The sequence below is a fragment of the Coccinella septempunctata genome, chromosome 1 (genome assembly GCF_907165205.1).
Source record: "Coccinella septempunctata chromosome 1, icCocSept1.1, whole genome shotgun sequence".
Lineage (NCBI taxonomy): Eukaryota > Metazoa > Arthropoda > Insecta > Coleoptera > Coccinellidae > Coccinella > Coccinella septempunctata.
Genome location: NC_058189.1, coordinates 68,818,924 through 68,841,903, shown reverse-complemented (window position 1 = coordinate 68,841,903; position 22,980 = coordinate 68,818,924). Strand labels below are relative to the sequence as shown.

Sequence of the window (22,980 nt, the reverse complement as noted above, 5' to 3'; positions counted from 1 at the left end):
TAAGATTCAAGATTATTCCTGGGAAATTTCAAATGCAACACTATAAATCTAAACTACTCATCAATTTTGGCCACCATACTGAATGACTCATCCTAAGGGATTGCATTCTTGTTCACAAATGTCCAAAATATCCAACAATATTTCTGGTCCTTCGAGTCGGATTCTCGACCGAAGGCGCCAGCCCGTCTCTGTCCGTTTCCTAACTGATCTACGTAGTCCATTGTGGAGAAGTGAGTGAGTCACTCTCCCACCGTTCTAGACGGTTGCCGACAAACAGCCGCCACTGGTCGCAGTGCGTTTGTTGCCTGATTCTGTCGTTTAATCGCGAAACTTGCAAAACTCGGTAACGCCGGCTCCAGCACCAAACCCCAGTCACCCAGTTCTGGATGGATTCCACGAAACTATGCCCGGTATAAATGAAGATGCTGATGAAACAGACATTTGAGTTTAGGTAGGTGTTCGTTTTGATATTCTCGCTGGTTTCTGTACCACATCCAATGGGTGTAAACAACATAACACGAAGAGGTTAGGTTGTTCTGTTACCTGTTAAGTTGATTCCGGTGGCTTTCCAGTGAATTGTTCCGTTGTTAAGTGCTTTCTAGTTCTTGGTGGATGCTTCTGATGGATGTGAGGATATTTGAAGGATTATAGAGGTGTGAATACCCTTCAGTGATCATTAGGGTGTGAATTTCTTGTTTGCTTGACGACAGAGCCGAAGGAGCTCCCCAATTCTTTAATGCAATTGTTGCCCTTTTATAACACCCCCAGAAATTTCCAGATGTTGATGAAAGATTTAAAATTGTCATTCACAACTAATTAATTCAACAAGAAGTGGTTTTTCACAAAAAATTTTGGATTTAATTGATTGGAACTAGAAAATAATTAAAGCCATCTTGATTATAAATTCAATTTTCGATTTCAGAATAAGAAAAGGGGTAAAGACTGACAGGAAGTCAGGGAGCTTATGCGCGTTTGTATCAAATTCATAAGTAGGGTGGTCGCCCATTCAAGTATTGAATTCCCTCAAGGCTGCTTGGTCACAGAAAAAATCTGTTTTTTCCAAAACTATCAGATCAATTTGGTTTAAAACCATAATCTGAAATTATAATAATAATAGAATAGTTATTGATGTACCTACGCAATTCGTAGTTTAAGGAAAAATTCATAAGACTACCCACTAGAGTGTCCAATAGAAAAAAGTTCAGAGCAGGCCATTTGAAAAAAAATTGGCCCATTGACATTTTTCAAAAGTCATTTTGGAAAAAACGCAATGTCTGTCGGACCACCTCTGTAGAGCGATCTGAAAAACTGCAGAAGTCTTGAAAACTCTAGGGTAAATTTAATGAGAAAAATCATACATTTACCTCGAACAGCATACACGGTAAAATCTCTAGTGCAAATCATCCTAGATCAAAACCATGAAATTTTTCGGAAAAAGAAAATTTTTCGTCAAGAAGACGCACAGATAAATTTTGGTGTAGTTCGTAATTAGAATTTTTTGTATAGATCAAGAAAGTGAAATAAAAATTGGGCATTCCCATTTTAAAAGTATGGTGGTACACTTTCGGAACACTCTATAAAGTCAAAAATAATTTTTGGGTTAGTAGAGTCTATTCCAACACAGTTTTAATCATTCCTCTAATCTAGATAAACCGTTTCGAGTTTTATAGAACTGTTTTAATTCTGCTAATAAGGCACATCGCAATCTTTCATCGAATAACAAAACTAAACAGTTTATTCACATGGATTTTGTATAGACTAAAGAAGTGTAATAAATAAAAAGATTCACGAGGCAAGAATAATAATATTCCGATGTTTGAGTAATATAAAACATATAAACATTTTGTTTGTGTTTACCAGGAATAATTTTTAAGTTACATATGACGTTTTGAATTTCCACTTTCCAAAAGAGCTACGTCTTCATAAAAGAACGCGTATAGCCAAGTAAGAACAATAAAATTCCTCGATATTATATGTCGGAAGAACTGAGAAAACCTTGATAATCCATTCTATGTCGTGCATACTAGTACAAAATGAATTTCCATAGCCTACTTCGTACTTCATCAGAACGAACGCTTGTTACATCAAATAAATTCTAAGTATATACCATATACAGATTTTTTTATGTTACCTACTATATCTTTAATCATACGTAATTGAATATAATTGGTCAAGTGAACAATTTATCCAACCAATTTACTGATGTTGTTTCATAATTAATAAAATAGAAAAAATGTGTTAGTAGCAAAGGTATATCAAATTATATCGAATTGCTCTGCTTGAAAGGAATATTTAATGAGCTCCAATTTTATCGTCCATTGAAATGTAACGTTACCGTCTGTTACGTGTCATTGAATTCATCAATAACATCGTCATATTTTTTTATTGATGAAATACGAACGAACAATATTTGATCGATTAATAAATTATTATATCTAGAGTGACTATGCACCTATCGTGAATCCCTAGTTAAAGAAATCTTGGTATTGCGCTCTTTAATTTGTTTTATTGATCTTTGGCACGACTGGATCGGTTTTGAAAGGAAAAGCAGTGAAGGAAGGTTACGATTACTGAAAAATCGATTTTCACGACTAAAAGTAGTGAAAATTGCTTTTAGAAAATTCAAGAAAGTAGTACCTAGTTCGATGTGGTGAGTTTTCCGGAAAATTGTGACTGTGTGGTTTCTCCCCCAGCGATCAATACAAATTTAGTTCCTCTGTGACAATGTATGTCCAGGGAATAGCCTACAAAACCGCAACAAAAGAGCCATTGAAAAGCCTTTCAGCAATTTCCGGGGGGTAATATTTTCCGACACAAAGAAAACGGCAATTCAGTAGTTTGAAAGGAAATCTCGATCGATAATTCTTATACAATGTATTCCGAAATTGGTACGTCAGGTTCAGTGACAGCCAACAGTGGCAGCTTCAGTTCGAATGAAAATTTTTCTTTCTACGATCTCTTGTTGAGACGTTGAGTGGACCAAAACCACTCCACAAATGAAACACATCGTTGTTTATTTTTCTGATGGATTATTTTTGGTGCAAGTGCAAAGTTATAAACAGAATCACCTGGAAGAATAAGCTCTCTCAACAGAGTTTGAAATCTACGAGGATATATTGATATCTAGTTAGCCTAGACCAGTTCCATCCATAAAAAATATTGCGTTACCATAGCAAAGAACAATAACTCATTAGAAGTGTCAGTGTGAAGTTTGAGGTCAAAAAAGTAAACCAGAGTTACGCAATAAATCAAAAGAAAGAATATGTCCACGGAAATTGTGAAAATCGAAAAATTGGAGTATCGAGCCACCTGTATTCAAAAGGGTTAAGAGGCAAGCAGATTTACGAAGATATGCTTAATACCCTTGGTGATCAATGTCCTTCGTATGCGACAGTGAAAAATTGGACTGCAAGCTTCAAAAGAGGTGAATTTTCCATTGAAGATGATGACCGATCGGGAAGGCCAGTTTCTGTGTCAGTCCAAGAAAATATCGATGCAGTTCATGACATGATTTTATCAGACCGTCGAATTGGGCTAAAACGGATATCTGAATCACTGAATATTTCATACGAACGCGTTCATCATATAGTTCACGTCAATTTGGACATGAGAAAAATTGCTGCGAAATGGATCCGCAGTGCAAGGGTAGAAGCATCGCGTTCGATCTATGCTCGATTTGAAAACGATGTAGACTTCTTACCGAATTGTTACTATGGATGAGACTTGGGTACATTTCTACGATTCAGAAACAAAGCAACAATCGATGGAATGGCGACACTCTGGTTATCCAAGACCTAAGAAATTTCGTGTCCAAAAATCTGCTGGAAGAGTTTCTGCTTCATTTTTTTGGGAAAGCTATGGAGTAATCATGATTGATTTTTTGAATAAGGGTAGAAAAATAACCGGAGATTACTATTCGACATAACTGACCACTCTACTGGAATAAATTAAAGAGAAAAGACGCGGAAAGCTATCCAAAGGTGTTTTGTTTTTGCAGGACAACGCCTCTGCACACAAATATCACGTTGCCATGCAAAAAAATCGTGATTTAGGGTTTGAATTACTAGAATACCCCCCTTATTCTCCAGATTTGGCTCCATCCGGCTATCATCTCTCTTCTCAACTGAAAAAAAGTTTAAAAGGTCGTAAATTTTCTACGAGAAGGTAATAAAAGCTCTGGAGGTCTGATTTGCAGAGCAAGAAGGAACATTTTTTTTTAAAGGTCTAGAGACGTTGCAGGTTTTCTGTAATAAATATCCAATTAAGAGGAGAATATGTTGAGTAATAAAATATTTTGACTTAGAAATTTTGTTTGGTTCTATAGTAGGCTCAGAATTTCTCAATATATCCTCGTAATTTCAACTATGTTATCGCCCGTTTTGGAAACGCTGTATTTCTGCACTCCAGAAGATCATTAATGGAAATAATGCACAAAAATGAACACTCCCTGCTCTACGTGATGCAGACCATTGTGTTATGAATGGCCGAGGCACGATATTTCAATGTTTTGATCTATTTTCGTGATAGCTATCCACAGATCCTGCTATTACCTCCGATGCTTAGCGTGTGAGGAAATATAATTACCAAGTGCGCAACTATCATATTCATTATCGTGCATCAAGATAAAGGTTATAATTGTCGTTGTTTCCTATAGGTTTATGCATTTTTTTCTATGTAAAACACCCAACAACTGAGTAGTAGATGTGACGCAGATCTTGAACTTGAAATATCGTGCTAAATAATTATTTCTAAGCTTGACTGAACGATCTCATGATAGGTTTTCGGAAAATTATAACTAATCAACAACTTTTCTTCATGAAAATGGCATTCAGACTGAATTTTATTGGTCTTACCATCTCAATATTCATTATACATGAAGAGACCACCTGTCTCCAAATTGTCCTATGCCATCCCTGCTCAGGATAGTAATAATAGAGGACTAGAATGCTTTACGTAAATTGCATTTTTCAAGAATATTATCCCGACAATAAAACTTTGTTATTCTATTTGATGAACAAATAAATATAGGACATCACGCTGAATTTTATAGTGTCGATAATAGTCTTTCATCCATTGTTGTAATCATCAGTAATGTACCGTAGTGAATTCATCGAAAATCCATGTTCATTGATTATTTACTTGCAATAACGATTGAGGTCATATCGTAAGTTTCGCGAAGCCTTGAAATATGGAATCATATATCGCAATTGTGATAATTTAACATTTTATATGGATGTTGAAGGCAGTCAATTAATCTTATCAGAGTTTTTCACGCTTTGTTCAAAGCAAATGAACGTCGCTGCAACGGAAACGGGTGAGAAAAATAGTGATTTTTTTTTTCAAAATAATTACTGGAGATTGACAATGTTTTGACTGCTTGACGAGTACTAATAAATGTGCCCATATCCCGACAATGACGAGCCTTTTTCAGACGAAAACAAATTAACCGATATGTCACAGAAACTAATCGATTACCTATCTCAACATATTTCAACTATAATTGGTTGTTCCTATTCAAACGTCACTTAGCATAATATGATGAATGTTCATTTACTGCCGTCTAATATTTTAACGCGCATTCAAAAAAATTTATAGCTGACTTGAATTTTGATGAATAGTCCAATAGTTTTTTTTTTCAACAAGATGAAGCCACAGCACACAGCTGCAGAAACCTAAAAGCTACTTCAAAGAATGATGTTGGGATGAAATTACCACCCAACAGAGTGAAAAGCAAAACCTAATATCTTATTCCTTCAGACAATTTACGACTACAATATGCCATATGTGATTGATGCCGTCGACAATATTAGTGCTTGCAGTAGAAGTGTTAAATGACAAACCCCAGCAGAGTTCGATTTCAAGATTTATTACTATATAAGTATAGAAGACTTGCTCTTTTTGAATATGGATCATATCAACCTCTACGATAGTTTTTCTTGGAGCTACGCGTGACGGAAATCGGAAATGGACCTTCGAAAAATTCTGTGAAAGATGAGGTCAGTTAAAAACTCGTCATGATCTAACTGTTACACTGAGATCGATGAAATCTCGAGATTAATCACTAGAAGAGTTACTCTTTTTGAATATGTATCACATTGATATCTACGATGATTTTTCTGGGCGATACGCGTGTCGAAAATGAACCGTCGAAAAATTCCAAAAATGAGGTCGGTTAAAAATTCGTCAAGACCAAACGGCTGTATCGATGTTATTACTATACTCTATTCACTTTTATTTTAGCACTCGGTTGGCCATGGAAATTTGACAGATTTTACTCTGTATAGTACGAAAATGTGCGGTTATGAAGCTTGTCAAAACATTTTTTGGTTTTAAATCAACGCTATGTTGCCCGTTCTACGTAAAAGTTTCTGTTATTACGTATTTTATCACAATGTCGTATCTCTTCGGAAAATATGGGACGAACATAACTGAAGTTTATACAAACTGACTGAGGCATACCAAATCCAGTTATTTGCATGGAAAATACAAGAGATCAGTATAATATCATAATATGCACTAGCTTGAGGAGAGTTAATGTTCGTTATCTTCTTTGGCTAAAGTTTGAATACGTTACATCAGTTGTAGATTTCAAAAATATTAACCCGAAGATGAAACGCAAATGATGCAGTGGTTTGGAATGGGTATCTCCCGAATGAATTAACAGATAATTACAAGAATTTTAAATTCTTCAACAAAAATCATCTTGCATCAATATAAGTGAAAGGAATTAAAGGTAAAGTTTCAAGTCTTGATGAACTTCACCTTTGAACAAAAATTTCACATGAATAAACAATTAACAAGACAACTGGCGCGTATTTGTGGCTGTTCATCTTAATACATTGATATAATAATAATAATAATTAGGTATTTATTGGTACCTTAAGACATTTACAATGTATAGGACAACTCAAATGAAAAATAGAAAAATCAATTTTCGGGAACTTATTCTATGATGATATTAATCGAAAATCCTGTAGTAAACTTTTCGCATTAATTCACTCAAACATAAAATTATCAAATGCCACCACCTTTTGGGGCTCTCAATATAAGGAAATTCTTTGTCATCCTCCTCATTCACAATCTTTCTGATTGTGGAAATATTCAGCTGAAATATAAGTCGTTTAGATTCAGATGAAACATTATATAAATTCTCTTACATTGAATATGTTCGCTACCGTCTGACGTATTGTGGATTTTAGAATATCAGGGTATAACTTACTGTTTGAGCGGACCTGAATTCTAAATAGCACTTCCTGAAACCCTGTCTATTTTTTCAATCACTTTCGGCATTTTCGTAATGAAAATTGATATTAGTTGTGGCAACGGCGCTATGACATTAACGACATTTCATGAGTACCAACCCTTCTCCGTTCTAGTTACAAAAACTTGAGAAAATTATTTCATGGCCAATCGACTGCTAAAATAAATGTGAATGGAGTATAATTGAACGTACTAAAAACGTAATACCTCGATTCATCCACAAAATTACGATACATAGGTTTATGTCAACATTGTTTATATACATATTTTCATTTTGTGAGCATGTAATGACGATTTTTTTCGAACGCGCGTTATAATCAAACTTTTAAACATGATCGACTTGCGTTAAAGTTTCGAATGTTCCTTTTCGTGCTAGTAGTGTCATTAACTATACTATTATATAATTTCATCCCACCTAAATGAACCGAACCGATAAAAGACAGAAAGATATGATTTTTTTCACGTCCATCTGATCCTCGTTATAATTGGAAATTCTTCGATTTTCGTGCCTGGAATATCCGTTAAATATTTCATGATTCCCCCTCCACATCACACGTGCGTCAATCGGAAAATATGAAAATGACGGTAAAACCTCGTATCTAATGCAGATGGAAAAAGCTTTCCCACATCCTACGGCCTGATTCTATCCGGGAAAATTCACGATGAGAGCTTGTCCAGCGTACTCGCCAGCCTTCTAATAAACTGCGCTATTTTTATCGATTTCCCATCAATTTTTCAATCGATGGTTGTTAACATTGTTGTTCTTATAATTCGAAGAGCAAACATCGAGTTGGCGACGAACTTCCTCTTGGCAACGCAACGAATCTTCGGAATAGGTGCACTTAAATTCCTCAGTCAAGGTTGGGGAAAATAGGGCGAGATTGTCGCCAACTTTTGGAATGGTTAGCCTATTTTCACTCGCACATGAATCGCACAAAGAACCTTCATTAAAAACGTAACGCAGCAAGAAGAACATGAGGAATGTTGAGAATTTCACACAGAAGCTTCACTCTTCGAACAGACGCGATGAAAGTATTTTTCGAACCTTGAGAAAATACAGAGTGCGAGTAAAAAGTAACGCACAAAATCAAAATCTTCGTTGTTTACTGTTTTGTAGGAAATTCTCGATTTTTATTATGAATCATGCAACTTCTCATGTATAATCGAGGAATTCGCTAAGAACTCTCTAGAATAGATGTAGGGTTACTAAAAACATACCCTTTTTTGAGCTAGTAACTCAGAAATTATCTTCATTTATTGCTGTATCCCGCTACCGAGAATAAATCTACGAAAAGACTCAAAAAAAAATATCGGTGCGATCAAACCTATAATTTCTTAGGGCTACTTGCGACTGTGTGCCCTCCAGTGACTGAAGAGACCCAACCGTGACTTACAGGTCCTTCCACACTGCAGGCATGGATAGTCAACAACCAGATCTGGCCACTGTATTCTTCTCGAGTCTCCATTATAACTGTGGACCGAAGACCTCCACTGTGATCTGTCTAACGCTAGTTGTTCCCAGTTAAAATTGGCATTAACAGATTTTATGGATTGATGCAGTGTATCTTTAAACCGCTCATACTGACCCCCTGGTTTCCGAGCTCCCTCTGTGAATTCGCCATACCGAGCTATTTTAGGGAGTCTTGTGCCTTACATCCTCAGAATGTAGCCGCTCCATCTGAGTCAGGCCCTCGTTACTTGAGTCTCTATTGTTATACAACTCGCGATCTGCAAGACTTCTGCATTTGAAACTTTGTGGAACCATCTGATGTGCATTATTTGTCTTAGATGACGTTGTTGCGTTTGTTCAAGCTGTTTAATATGTCGCTTGTAGGGCGTCCAGCTTTCGCTTCCGTAAAGAAGCGTTGGGAGTACCACTGCTTTGTAAACAGCTGTCTTGGTCTTCAGATTGAGTTCGTGATTTTGAAACACTATGTCCTTTAGCTTCCTGAATGCCCGTGAATCTTCACAAGTATTCGAACTGCTCGACCTGTTCCAGATTTTCATCCTCCAGGCTGATATCTCTTTGAAGGCTATCTGGCGGACTTACCAGGATTTTGGTTTTGTTAATATTGAGTCTAAGGCCTAAAGCTCCGTATATATAGCGTCCAACATTATCTGTAGATCCTCTGAGCTGCGATAAGTGATAAGTGAGCAGTCGTCTTCATATTGAAGTTCCATGATTGTTCTGAGGCGCTTCAGGTTAAACAGGCCTCCATAAAATCTGAATTTTAATCCAGCACCTCTTACAGGCATACTCATGTCAGCAATTATCGAGACAGCTAATCTCATCTTACATTAATATCAAAATTACAATAATAAATTGATAATCTAATGCTGCCCTATGAAATGAGCATGTTTTCGAACATCAATCACTTCTAAAGTGTATGTCTTTGACCTCCAAATATTTATGTGAAATTTGGTAAGACAGAAAAGAAATTTTTTCAATTTCGAGCCTCAAGATACGTGATTTTTTGGCGTTTAACAATTCCAAGAACTAGAAATCGATGAATTAATAGCAGCATCGAAGGAAACAACATGTTTTCATCACGTTAAGAGTCTGCCTCTAGATGATCGCCATCCTCTGTCAAATCAGGTTATCTGGTGGGGTTTATCCTCAGCATCAGTGTTTTCAGGACCCAAACACTTGACCTATTTACGAAGGCGTCTATTGGAATGGACCGATTCCCTGGGGGGAAGGGAATATGACCAATAGGGTGGTCTACCCATTGCAGCAGGTTGCGGTTCAGCAAACTTTCGATTCAGACCGCAATTTGCCTAGAAGCGGCCGATGTTATTCCTGGAGGTTGAAGGAATAGGAAGCGGTGTCGGGTTTGATCGCGGTTTTATTGAAATTAGATGGATATTTTATTCCGTACCTGAGGAAAGTTGAGAACATCAATTCGATGGTATCACTCACTTATTGAATTACTTACTCGATAAAGTTCAGTTTGCGGTATAAGATCTGATGAATATGAATATAGAGAACTCCTATCGATGCCTACTTCTCGATAAATTCATTTATTCAAATTTTTTAGAGTCGAGAAATAATATTGAAGAAGTCGTGTCCTATTTGAAATGGTCTTATGCAATTTGGGATGGGGTTGGGCAGCCCAGGAGAGAAATTTGGAATATACACGAGAGTTTCAGATCAACATAAGGGGGGTACTTTGGACCCATATTAAATATTAGCCCTGTACACAGGGTGAAATTTTAACCACGTATTCTACATCAAAAATAAGCCATTGTTTGTCATACAAACATATGTCGAGAAATGTTTCCTCTCCGAGATACGGGGTGTTAAAATTATAGAAGAAAAAATGTTTTGTATTAATAACTTTCACACTGCTTGAAATATTTTTATGAGATTTGAGACATAGATTTTGTGCGTTAAGGAGCACTTTTTGCATAACATCATTTCTTTTCTATTCTACCAGTGGCGTCCGTACTGCAGCGAGACTGAATATTTTCGAAACCGTAGTAAGCTTTTTATTGATTTATCAAATTTTGGCGATTTCTTCATGCATGAGAATGTGTTTTATTTTTTTAACCGGAAACGGTGCCTCGTACAGCAAAAAGTCAAGAGACCGAATTTGCTCCAAATTAAATAGGGATTCGAATAGTAATTTTTATTGTCGGAAAAACCAGTGACGTATCATTTTTTTAACTAAAAATATTCAGTGTCGCTGCAGTACGGACGCCACTGGTAGAATAGAAAAGAAATGATATTATGCAAAAAGTGCTCCTTGACGCGCAAAACCTATGTCTCAAATTTCATAAAAACATTTCAAGCAGTGTGAAAGTTATTAATAAAAAACATTTTTTTTTCTATAATTTTAACACCCCGTATCTCGGAGAGGAAACATTTCTCGACATATGTTTGTATGACAAACTAGGGCTTATTTTTGATGTAGAATACGTGGTTAAAATTTCTTGGTTACGATCTGGACCACCCTGTAAAGGGTGAGTCTTTGATTCGTACAACTATTTTAACACTAGATTCTTGAGGTCGAAAGAAACACTTTTTTTTCCTTACCAATCTTTCCGAATCAGTTTGGTTTGAAAGATACAGTATGGAAAAAGCATAAAAATATGTTTTTTTTTTAGTTTTATCTCACAAACGGTTTCATCGAATCAAATGAATTTTGGAATATATAGTTTTTCATTTTTTTTATGAATCTTTTTCACACACAAGATATCACCCACGTCTTCCAGTTTTCTCATTATGACCATTCGTACAATAAAAATACCAAAAATCTAAAGAAACCAACTCTTGAAACTAAGTTGAAAGCTATCTAATGAATATTTGAACGTGTTGTAAAATGAAAGTATTCTTCATATTTTCTCGTATAATGCGTTACTTTGGCTGAATGCAACTCTTTTTAAAAGATCCACAGATGTGTAGTGTCACAGATTTAGCTCGTTATTTTGAAGGTAATTTTGTTTTTTCTTTGGTGGCACAGCTCATTAAGTCATTATGAAAACTTAAAATGGCTTTATCTTTTATCAGGGCTGAATTGGAAAAAATGGTATGAAAAGTGTTTCTTTTGACCTCAAGAATCTACTGTTAAAATAGTTGAGTCAAGACTACAAGGGATCTGTGTAAGACAGCGCATTAAAATTTCAAAAAACAAAAATATCATCGAAGATACTTGAAAGTGTCAGATTATTAGTTAATTATATAATTACATGTCGAAAAGTCCACATTCCGAACATCTGAAAATCTGAGCGTTACGATAGGAAAATGGAGTAGATCAAACTCGTGAACAAAAAAAAAAGTCATCTTCACATGTAAAATATATAATCTGGCCCTTTTCACGAGACGAAGCATTGAAAAAACGTTGATAAAAATTATAAAAACCAGTTTTTCTGAAATAAATCAAATCAAAGTTGTATATCATGAGATTCTCTACAAGTTTCGTCTGAAGCAATTCTTTACACGTTGAACCGTTTTTGAGATAGAGCGCGATGAGTTCAAGGCGTTCAGCTATACAGGTTGTCTTTAAATGAATGCAACAGAATTTGGTCACATTCCCGGGACAAAATTAGGCCCCTAAGAATAGTCTTTTCTTCTTATCTCAGAATCCGGTCATACGAAAATCACTGAATTTGGTACACAGGAGTTTGATGATTTTCGAAATCTCATAGAGCTACACCTATTTCGGTGATGGACCGTCTTAAGACACTTTTTACTGGGTCACAATGTCTTTCAAGCCACTGAACTTTAACCGAGTATTTGAATCCCTTGAAAATTGTTAAAATTGTCAAGCCCATTCAATTAAAAAACTTGTCTCTTGCAAGATTTCTCTGTCAATAATTCCCAGATCCATTTATTGGGGGATCAGAAAGACAAGAACGCTATTCCAATTCGGAATTCAGGAATGAAACTAGTTTTGTCGTTGACCCCGAATGAATTCAGTGAGGTTCTTGAGCCCGTTTTCGTTCTAAATCGTCGTCAATTAGCGTGAGAGTCAATCGTACGAAAATGTGTTTGCATACAATCAATCGTGCATGTTGAATAAAATATATGACGAGGATGACAATGCGGAACGAATTTTTATAACTAGTTCCACTAGAATAAGCGCAACGGGTAGTAGCTGGAATTTCTCAGTAATTTCTGATAGTTGTTTCCTACATTGAAATAGATTGTTTACGTCTACACTGCTACCTTGAGGTTGAGACTGATGTTAGAGAGAGCCATTTTTGAAACCTATCGACAGATATATCATAGAAACGAGACCAGATGATTTTTCTATCTTAAGTGATTGAAACGATGGATGGAAAATAGAAAGGTTACGAGGCATTCAGTAATCAGGTAATCCTTAATTCTCCCTCCTCCCCTCAGTTACTGCCAGACATTTTACGTGCTTGCTTAGGCGGCAATGTCCTTCAAGTCAGTTAGGTTTAGCCTTTTTACTGATATCCAGATACACTTCAGATCTTCAAGGTTTCTTTCTCCCTTTGTTATACAACTGAAAAATTCCTAATCAATGAAAAATGTTAGTGTTATTAGCCTCATCGAAAACGATATGAGACCCAATACACCCAAAATATGAAATTAATGAAGAATTGGGTAGTCAATAGAAAGGATATGGGATATAAGAAAACCTATATTTTCGTGAAAAACACTCAGCTCTCTCCCTGTAGGTAATTGTGACTAAATGTAGGTCTTCACTTTCTCATTTTCCAGTTTATTTTGTTTTGAACTCTGCCTCATTAAACTAAGGTAGAATTAATGTCTCCCTATGCAGAACTGATTTCACACTTTCAATGTGCAACAATTGTTCGAGGGAGGAAGGAATACAACGTTTTAGGGGCATCTATAACCCCTAAACTGATGCAAATATCCAAAACCATTTAACATTATTATTCGTTGTTATTTACGTCTTATTTCTTTACAGGATGACAGAATCAACCAGGCTAATGCAACAAAATGACGGCAAAACGTAATTGGTCCAACTTTGCTGTCTCCCTCCTCGCACTCTTCATGGTCATAGCAGTATGGCAGGTCTTTTACTCGCCCAACATCCCCGTAGAAATACCAAGATACACCAAATCTGCCTACACCCTCTACACCAACACCAGCAACTACGTCTACCCCATAGACTCCCTGACAGAGATCGACTACAACCAACTGATAGACCTGAATTTCACCTTTCAAATGAACAACTTGGTCTGTAACGAAACATCACCCTTAGTCCTGGTGATGGTACACACCTCGCCGAAGAATTTCGCCAAGAGGAGAACCATCAGGGAAACCTGGGGTAGATACAGGGATAAGGTCAAACTTCTGTTCGTTGTAGGCGACGTGGAAAACTCCACGCTGAAGAGGAAACTGATCGAGGAGAACCAGAACTATTCCGATTTCACCCAGGGATCTTTCAAGGACACCTACAGGAACTTGACCTACAAACACGTCATGCTATTCAAGTACGTCATTTACCACTGTCCCGAAGCTAGATACATCATGAAAACTGACGATGACGTGTTCGTCAACATGCCGACCATGATGAACTTCTTAACGCAAGAACTTTCTCCTTTCGGCGCTGGAAATTTATTGTTTTGCAACAGCAGGGCCAACTCTAGGGTGCTCAGGAGCTACAGATCAAAATGGCGAGTTTCTTTCAGTGAATACCCCGCCAAGAATTACCCAACATACTGCCCGGGATGGTTCTTGTTGTACTCGCAGAATGTAGTCTTCAACCTTTACAAAGAGGCTCAGAAATCCAAGTATTTTTGGATCGACGACATCCATTTAACAGGGACGCTGGTCAAGAAGCTCAATCTGGTCCACGAGGACTCCAAGCCTTACATGATATCGCAGGATGAGTTGAATGACGTTGTCGACGGAGGTAACATAACAAGGCCTTTCCTGATTGGACAACCGAATCTCAGTGAAAAACAGATACGATCCCTTTGGAATTACGTAGATTCACATTCTGTGTCTAAAAATATTATTCAATAAGTTTAGCTAGATGTACCGAGTATGGAACATATGTTGTAGACACATTCCTGGAAGAAACACCCTTACAAAATCAATTTAACTGTTGAAAAAACCTCACAGTGTCCACAACATATATTCTCTACATCCCATTATGATATATTGAATATTTTTGTATAAAGAGAGAGATCAAGGAAAGACAAATAACTCGTTGTATAAGGACAACTACAGTCCATATACAACGATGCGGTGGTTCATAAATGCGCCAAGCTAAATGTCCATAGTCTGTCTATATTAAGGAATAGTTTTTATAATGTTCAACAATTAGTATTAACAAATGTAGTGGATGAAATGGTATTGTGAAATTCAAAAATACATTCCCTAATCGTGGAATCCTAGGACATTACAAACTTAAAGCAAATTTATTGAGATTCAATGTAGGAAATATCGCAATATTAGTTTATCCACGAGACTGAAATACGATATTTAGTAAGGACACTTCAATGAAGTCATTTCTTATTATTCTGGTACTAATTTTCAAACAAATACTCTCAATATTTGAATTCGATTGGAAAATACATTACTAAGTGAATATTTATAGGTTAAGCCAAATCGGTATATCTATAACGGAATAACTTAATATGAGAAGTACATTTTACAAAGTTAAATACACCAGTTATACAGAGGGATAACTGAACTAATAATGAGAGATCATCACAATATATCTTTCATGTTCAAATGTGTCCAAATTCGCCTGCACAAAATTATGAATGGTCACACAATATTCATTTTTATAAGGTTAAAATTATTTCTTCTCTTATTGTCTTTGTGTTATGTTTCATCATTCTACGAATCTATTTATTAGGAGTAGAATTTTCGACCAAATCTGTTTCAGAGTTACGAATGAAATTTATGTTTACCCTAAAAATTCTACGAAAGTAATGAATAAATTAATGAAAAACATCAATGAATGAAAGTGTTACGTAGAGAAAAGGCCATAAAAATATCCTCGATAATATTTTCCTCTGATCAAACTTAATGAACAACAAATCGACTGTATCAACTTCTATATAAAAAAAGTTCACTTATCTCTAATTAATACTTCATCAACTGAACGACTGAAGTTGAGAACTCAGTCAGCGTTTAATAACTTTGTAGCCTGGCTATCTAATCATGCCGACTGTATTTTTGTTGTTGAATAGGTGAGTGTTTACAATCTTCTAATGTAACTTTTAAATGTTGAAAATTCTCAGTTCGAAAATATCTAAAATTAAGTAAATCAGTGCCAAACATGAGAAAATTTAATACCGAGCACATTTTTACACGAATTTAATATCTAGAAAGATCCACGATACATTTCACGAACCATTCAAGAACAGAAATTGAATTATTTTCCTGATTATTATATTATCCAAGACTGTTCTCTTATGCCAAGTTGATTTTTACTTTACAATTATTTTTATATGAATCATGAGTTGAAATTAATATTACAAATTTGAATCGCCAATTTGAAAGTATGTACAAATTAATTTAGTAAAGAAAAATTTAGTAATTAGATCATTCCTCAACAGGATGTATATATTATTATTATTCGGTTTTTTGTATCATAAAATTTTTTACACTCCTATTATTAGTATACCTTTATTATAATTGAAGCACAATATTCTCAAATATTTTAGGTATAAGTTATAAAAGTAAACAGTATGCTAAGTTGAAGGCTGTTATATTTGATACATAATTGCATCTTTTCTGGAAACAGTTGATTGTGATTTTTGTGCAATGTTAATTTTTTTCTCGTTGCTTTTGATATTATATTCACATTGTAGGAGCCTACGTTAAATCTCAACTTCTAAAACTACAGAAGGCCTATTATATGAGATTATTTTAGTAGTTAGGTAGAAAAACAATTTTCAGAATTTCAGACATTTCCATATTTATATTTAGATATTGAAAGTGCCTTATTCAGAAATGAATAAGTTTTGAACTAGCTGAATTCAGTTTGTGATTTGTTTTTTGATTAATTTGTGAGGGTCCATGTTGAAGTACCTAAAAGTAGGATTAGTATTTTGAATGGATGTTCTTTTTATTTTATAGATTTGTCTGCAAGGTGAAACTCTCGATTTATAAGGCGATTTTTTTGCCGTCTGTCTGATTTTTGAGTCTTTTCAGTTTGCAGTTTTTATGGATCTGTACTTATATTTTTATCGTTTTAAGAGGTCAATGCATATTTTACTACTGAAATAGTCGAGTCGTGTAGGTTATGGATGGTTAAGATCATAGTTGCCATATAGTATTCCCATGTTTCGAATATACATATATGACGAAAATGATTATTTGAGTTATGATGTAGATATGTTGAAAAATAAACATCATTTAAAATGCGTATATGGAAATTGTTGTTTGATTTCGGAATGATTTCACAATAATTCAAAAGCGTGATTTAAAGAGTGTGTCATATTGACGAAACAGAGCGAATTTTTTGCAATAAAAAATTGATTTGATTTTGATTTTCCACTGAACTTCGGACAATCCGAAACTTCCACATTTTATAATAGTTTGAAAATACTATTGAGACGAATAATCTGGTCTCAAAGAAGCTTCCTTGTTTCTCCTATCCTATATATTGTTATCGAACACGATAAAACATAAATATCCACGTTTATTTTTATCTATTTTGAGTTTTTCAAATTCCGCCTTGTGTAAATTGGAGGTACTAGTAGAGCTACTTTTATCTTGATTGTTAAGTATTGAAAACATGCTTGAATTTTTGTCATAAATATGTGCACAGTAGAATATGGTTTGAACTTTGTGTTGAAGTATAATTTTGTTCTTTCGACTAATGAAGATACAATCTCGCTTTCGAAGCATTACTGATCGAAATATGTAAATTCAGCAATCGCGGTGAAGGTCCTCATTAATAGAAATTGAAAGCAGTGATAAAATTCCAGTTGATAATTATTATATCCTTTGCTTTAGAGGGTCCAGTAGATAGCTGTATACGATAAAGCTTGAAGGGCAGCTAAAATGAAACACTTCTTAGAAATCTATTTATAATATGATACATACAGTGATCTCTACTTCACTGATAGCATACAGGGTGAGTCTTCGTACAAATTTTCAGCAATAGATTATGGTGGTCAAAAGAAACACTTTTTTTTCTACCACTTTTTTCGATGCGTCCTTAATAAAAAGATATATGTATTTTAAGTTTACATAAAATGAGCTGTGCCATCCCTGGAACAACAAAATTACCTTCAGAATAACGAGCTAATTCTACGACACTACAACTTCTGAAAAAAGTAGCATTCTGTCAAAGTATCTAATTTATCGAATTTCATGCCGATACTTTTTACTTTTGAACATCAAATTACTCGAAAACGGCTCCTTTTACGAGATGAAGAATACTTTTATTTCATAAAAAGTTCAAATATTCATTAGATAGCGTCCAACTTAGTTTCAAGAGTTGGGATCTTCGAATTTTTGGTATTTTTATGGTACGTAATGGCCATAATGAGAAAACTGGAAGACGTGGGTGATATCTGAAAAAGATTCATCAAATAAATGAAAAACTACATTCCGAAATTCATTTCATTCGATAAAACCGTTTGTGAGATAGAACTAAATTTTTTTTCATGCTTCCTCAACAGCCTGTATCTTTTGAACCAAGTTGATTCGGCAAAATGGTAAAGGAAAAAAGTGTTTCTTTTGACCTCAAGAATCTACTGTTAAGATATTTGTACGAGTCAAAGACTCAGCCTGAGAGGTACCATAAACCATGGTATATGAAAGTCTGTGTAGGCTCTACTATCAGGAATGTTTATCTGCAAATTTAAAACTCCTCTCATGCCATAAGGTCTGAACTAAACTAAACAATTTCTGCAAATTCCAAAATCTCCCTCTGTTGGGAATACGAAAATTATTTCAGCAATATGAAAGGACGGAGTGCAGTATAGAGGTTTATCATAAAATTCGTCAAACAAATACGTATTATTCTACGAAGAAGAAAACGACCAAACGACTGATGATATAGACTATAATGGGCGTTATTATATTTATGTTGCTAAGTATATCTAGTACGATTCATTGGCACATATGGCACAAATGGAGCGTCTGATCGTGATAGTTTAATGACAACATTTAAAGATAAAACATGAATCGAATTGTTTTCGTGTGAAGAAAGTGAACGGAATGTTTTTATCGATTATTTTTACCTATTGTAAGTATTTCATTGATTCACGATGAAAATTCAATTGGATTTTGAGAAATAATTAGAGTCAGTTAGATTTTGATTTCCTGTCAAAAAATAACTTTCACCTCCAAGCTGGACGATCAAATATGTTTGAGAAACTATTTTCAAAGAAAATTAATATCAGAAAAAATATGTTATAAACCTATTTGGAGATGAAAGTTATCACATGTTTTTGGGTACCATGTGAAATACGAAATGGAAAAATTGTTTGAAAGTATTATAGTATACAATTAAGTATAAAAGGATTTGAAGTCATTGGTTGATATTTCGAACCTTTCGTACACATTCGCAAGCAAAAATTATATAGTAGAAAGATAGGAAACGAAGAGACTTTAAGTGACGTGAGCGACATCTGTATTTCAAATGTATTTTTAAGGCCCTAAGACTGGTTAAAATATCAATTCTAGGGACATTTACAGAAACATATGAAATTTCAGATGGCCATTCTGATTAAAGTGGTTTTAAATGTTTTGATTCTCGTACGGCCTTTTGTTTATCAAACTTGTTCTAGTTGCTGATTATTGAACTTCTTGTCTAATTTCTTGGTAAAACTTCAAAATATCGTTCAAAAATTATTGTATGGTAAAGAACTGTGGATCAAATAAAATGAATTTTACTAAGGAAAATGGGAATGTAAGTATCAAAACTGGTAACATGTGACTCGGTCATTCATTGATTCTTATTTTCAGTGCTACGAAGTGGATCAAATTTTCAGGGCGTAAAGGCCTCCAAACACTACTGACTTCACCATGTGCAATGAATATTTTACTTCAATTCAATTGAGAACTGTTCAGCCACGTAAATTGTTGTAAGCAGGAAGCATCCCTTGCATGAAGGGCCCATTTAGGGGAAATTATGACTTTTATACGTCCATTCAAAGATTCTCAATTGCCTTCAATATATTCAAAAATGCAAAAGTTTTATGGATTTCGATTTGGTAATCGGGTGACTGTCAAATTGTTGTTTGGAAAGTCAAAGTTTTATGAAACCTGCAGTGAGTGTTTTGGTTATTCAATAATCAATTTGTATATTGTTTCATAAAGAGACCATACCATGAAGAAATCATAAAAAGCATGAAGAAATTATACTAACGGGCTTGAATACGGGTCTTGTATACCTCTGTAAGGTTTTTTCAATTGTGGTTCTGAAAATTTTGTAAATAATATGTCAGTAACGGAAATGTGTATCCTATGACGGTAAACTGAATATTGGTTCATATCAATTTTCGATATAAATTGTACAAATTCAACTTAGTTTATTAATTCAAAACGTTTTCACAGAAAAAACACCTTTGTCGTACCTATAGCAGATAACCAAATACTCTTGTGTCCTTGTCAAAGCTCTATTCGTTGTCCATAATTTAAAATTTTTGTAAATTTCTTATAGATTGCAAATAAGAATTTATCACATCCAACAGCGTATTTCATTCATATCAATCGATTCCAAACAATGTTCAGATGAAAACTAACGTCCTGGTCACAAAACAAAACCATCCTTTTGTTTTGTCGCTCAGGATGTTTGTTTTCTGGTCTCAACAAGGTCATCAATATTGAAATTCAATACAAGGAATAGAATTCGAATTTCGCGCACCTCAATTATAAAACAGAAAACTGTATTGACAATACGTTTTTAGCGCCATCTCATTGTCAAATGTGTTTTCACTGGCCAAAATGTAGTCGGTTTTTAGTACTAGAGATATGAAGGCGTTTCCTATCTTTCTACTCTATAATCATTGATTGAAATTATCTTGACAAATGTCATTACGATCGTTTTCTTCCAGGTCAATCTGAACTGATACAAAACAAAACGGTAGAATAATAAGCGAGTAAGATCCAACCACCAAGTCCCGAAACTAATGAAGAAATCCCGCAGTACCAAACCCAATGAAGACCAGATTATTTCTCATACCGCTGATACCTATAGCTATCCTATTCTTCCTGCTCTACCGAATATTCGAGGAACCGGATGACATATCCAACGTACCCCATTCCCTGGTGGTGGAATTCAAGAGGTTCACCGAACCCTCACATTCGACAAAAAAATTGGGATACCAGGAGAAGGATTATCACCACCTCCTCGACATAGATTTCAGATTCAAAACTCTGTCCCTCGTCTGTGGAAAGCACCAGCCTTTTTTGCTGATCTTGGTCCACTCGGCTGTCGGTAACTTCGAAAAGAGGAGGGCCATCAGAGAGACTTGGGGAAGGGGGAGTAATGAAGCCAAAGTGGTGTTTCTTCTTGGGTCCAGCGTTGATTCTGAGATGATTGAGAGGATACGGCAAGAATCTAACTCTTTTTCTGATCTGGTTATAGGATCTTTCCTGGATACATACAGGAATCTGACTTACAAACACGTGATGGGTTTGAAATACGCGTTGTACCATTGCAGTTCAGCTGTATACGTCTTGAAAACTGACGACGACGTGTTTGTTAATACGCCGTTCTTCGTGGAGCATATAAAGTCGACCATTTCACCATACGGTGCGGAAAAACTACTGATGTGCAACGTTTGGCATGGTGCTAGTGTGGCAAGATCACACAGGTCACGGTACAGGTTCTCCTTCAAAGAATTTCCTTACAAGAGATTCCCAACATACTGCTCTGGTTGGGTGGTGCTTTACTCACCTGACGTGGTGTTCGATCTCTACACTCAAGCACAGCAATCCCAATATTTCTGGGTGGATGACGTCTTCATAACTGGGATTTTGGCGGAAAAATCCAACATTCCACACTTCAATTTAAGAAACATCGTCATATCTAAGGGAAAAATGGATGAGATTGCTGATGGAAGATGCGATGCTACCAATGGGAAAATCTTGCTGGGTAGACCGAACATAGAAAGTGATTTAGTGAGGAAACTTTGGGCTTGTGCTGTATTGAGTGATAGGCAGATCAATTCTTGATGTGATCAGTTTCGAATTGGGTGTTTTTCAAGAATGTGATTTTTTAGAAATCGTTTATTTTTCTCTATAAATCAATTTTTCATTGAGTCAGAATCGTGTAATTTATTTATTTTTTTTCATTAAATAATTTTTTTTCAATTTTACATCTTAGAGGGAGAAGAAAACAAGCCGTTTTTGGAACTCTAAATCTCTGCTTATGTTCTTCCCAGAAGTTCATGATTTTCAATTCAGATTTTCTACTCAGATTGAGGAGATTTTCAATTCAATCCAACAAATATAACAGGAAATATCAGATTTCAAATTTGTCGTTAAAAAGAAATTTTGAATTTTCCTTTTTAGTTCACTTTGGAAAGCCCCGTTAGGTGTAATCAACTGTTTGGTTTTCAAGTACTTCAAAATAATTTCAATCCATTTCAAATCCTAAAATTGACACATATACACTCACCGGCAAAAGAACTCGGCCACCTAAAATTTGCTGAAGTTCGTTGTTCAAGAACTTTTGTAATTTTTCACCGATTTCAATTGTTTTTACGCCAAATTGTAGATAAATTCTTTGGGATTGAAACAAACTCTAGAAAAGACTTCCAAAAATGTTGAAAGCCTGTATATATACAGAGTGTTTCGGTTAGTATAGGACGACGAAGAATGTTTCCTCGAATTTCATCCCAGAGATGTTCAATCGGATTCAGATCCGTGCTACTTGCTGGCCATTCTAATCGTTGGATATCAACCTCATCCAAATATAGGTTAACAATATTCGCTACTTGCGGTCTTGCATTGTCGTGCAAATGAAGTCATTTCCAACAAACGGAACATAGGGAATAGGGCTTCCTGAGGAACGTCTTGTATGTAACGTTGAGCATTTAGAGCTCCGTTTTCAATAAATAATAACGGTACGTGCTTCTCCTGATAAACTGTGTTTATAAAATTTCAGGTTTTATTTGAATACATGTAGGTACGAGGATATATTGAAAAATTGTTAGCCTACTATAGAAGCAAACAAAATTTCAATGTCAAAATATTTTATTACTCAACAGATTCTCCTCTTAATTGGATACATTCATTACAGCGAACCTGCAACGTCTCTAGACCTTTAAAAAAATGTTTCTTCTTGCTCTGCAAACCAG

At 35.2% G+C, this 22,980-nt stretch overlaps 2 protein-coding genes across 8 annotated transcripts; both read left to right on the top strand.

Annotated features, from left to right (window-relative positions):
- The first annotated feature begins 240 nt into the window (after positions 1-240).
- Positions 241-17,094, top strand: LOC123322957 (beta-1,3-galactosyltransferase 5-like). Of its 4 annotated transcripts, none has more exons than XM_044911059.1 (2): positions 241-451; positions 13,662-17,094. In XM_044911059.1, exon 2 carries the CDS (start codon positions 13,694-13,696, stop codon positions 14,723-14,725), a length of 1,032 nt encoding a protein of 343 aa, XP_044766994.1. In that variant the 5' UTR covers positions 241-451; positions 13,662-13,693; the 3' UTR covers positions 14,726-17,094. The 4 variants fall into 4 exon arrangements, with proteins under 4 accessions (XP_044766994.1, XP_044766997.1, XP_044766996.1 ...); XM_044911062.1 differs by lacking the exon at positions 241-451 and adding an exon at positions 466-653; XM_044911061.1 differs by lacking the exon at positions 241-451 and adding an exon at positions 5,058-5,314.
- On the top strand, positions 15,767-21,996 carry LOC123322958 (beta-1,3-galactosyltransferase 5-like). 4 transcript variants are annotated; one of them, XM_044911065.1, is made up of 2 exons: positions 15,767-15,903; positions 20,731-21,996. In XM_044911065.1, exon 2 carries the CDS (start codon positions 20,834-20,836, stop codon positions 21,851-21,853), a length of 1,020 nt encoding a protein of 339 aa, XP_044767000.1. In that variant the 5' UTR covers positions 15,767-15,903; positions 20,731-20,833; the 3' UTR covers positions 21,854-21,996. The 4 variants fall into 4 exon arrangements, with proteins under 4 accessions (XP_044767000.1, XP_044767002.1, XP_044767001.1 ...); XM_044911067.1 differs by having other exon boundaries at positions 15,797-15,909; positions 20,742-21,996; XM_044911066.1 differs by lacking the exon at positions 15,767-15,903 and adding an exon at positions 17,609-17,798.
- The last annotated feature ends 984 nt before the right edge of the window (positions 21,997-22,980 follow it).

What these genes read in the sequence shown, in the direction of transcription:
- LOC123322957 (XM_044911059.1), top strand. Translation starts at nt 13,694, where the DNA reads ATGACGGCAAAACGTAATTGGTCCAACTTTGCTGTCTCCCTCCTCGCA.
- LOC123322958 (XM_044911065.1), top strand. Translation starts at nt 20,834, where the DNA reads ATGAAGACCAGATTATTTCTCATACCGCTGATACCTATAGCTATCCTA.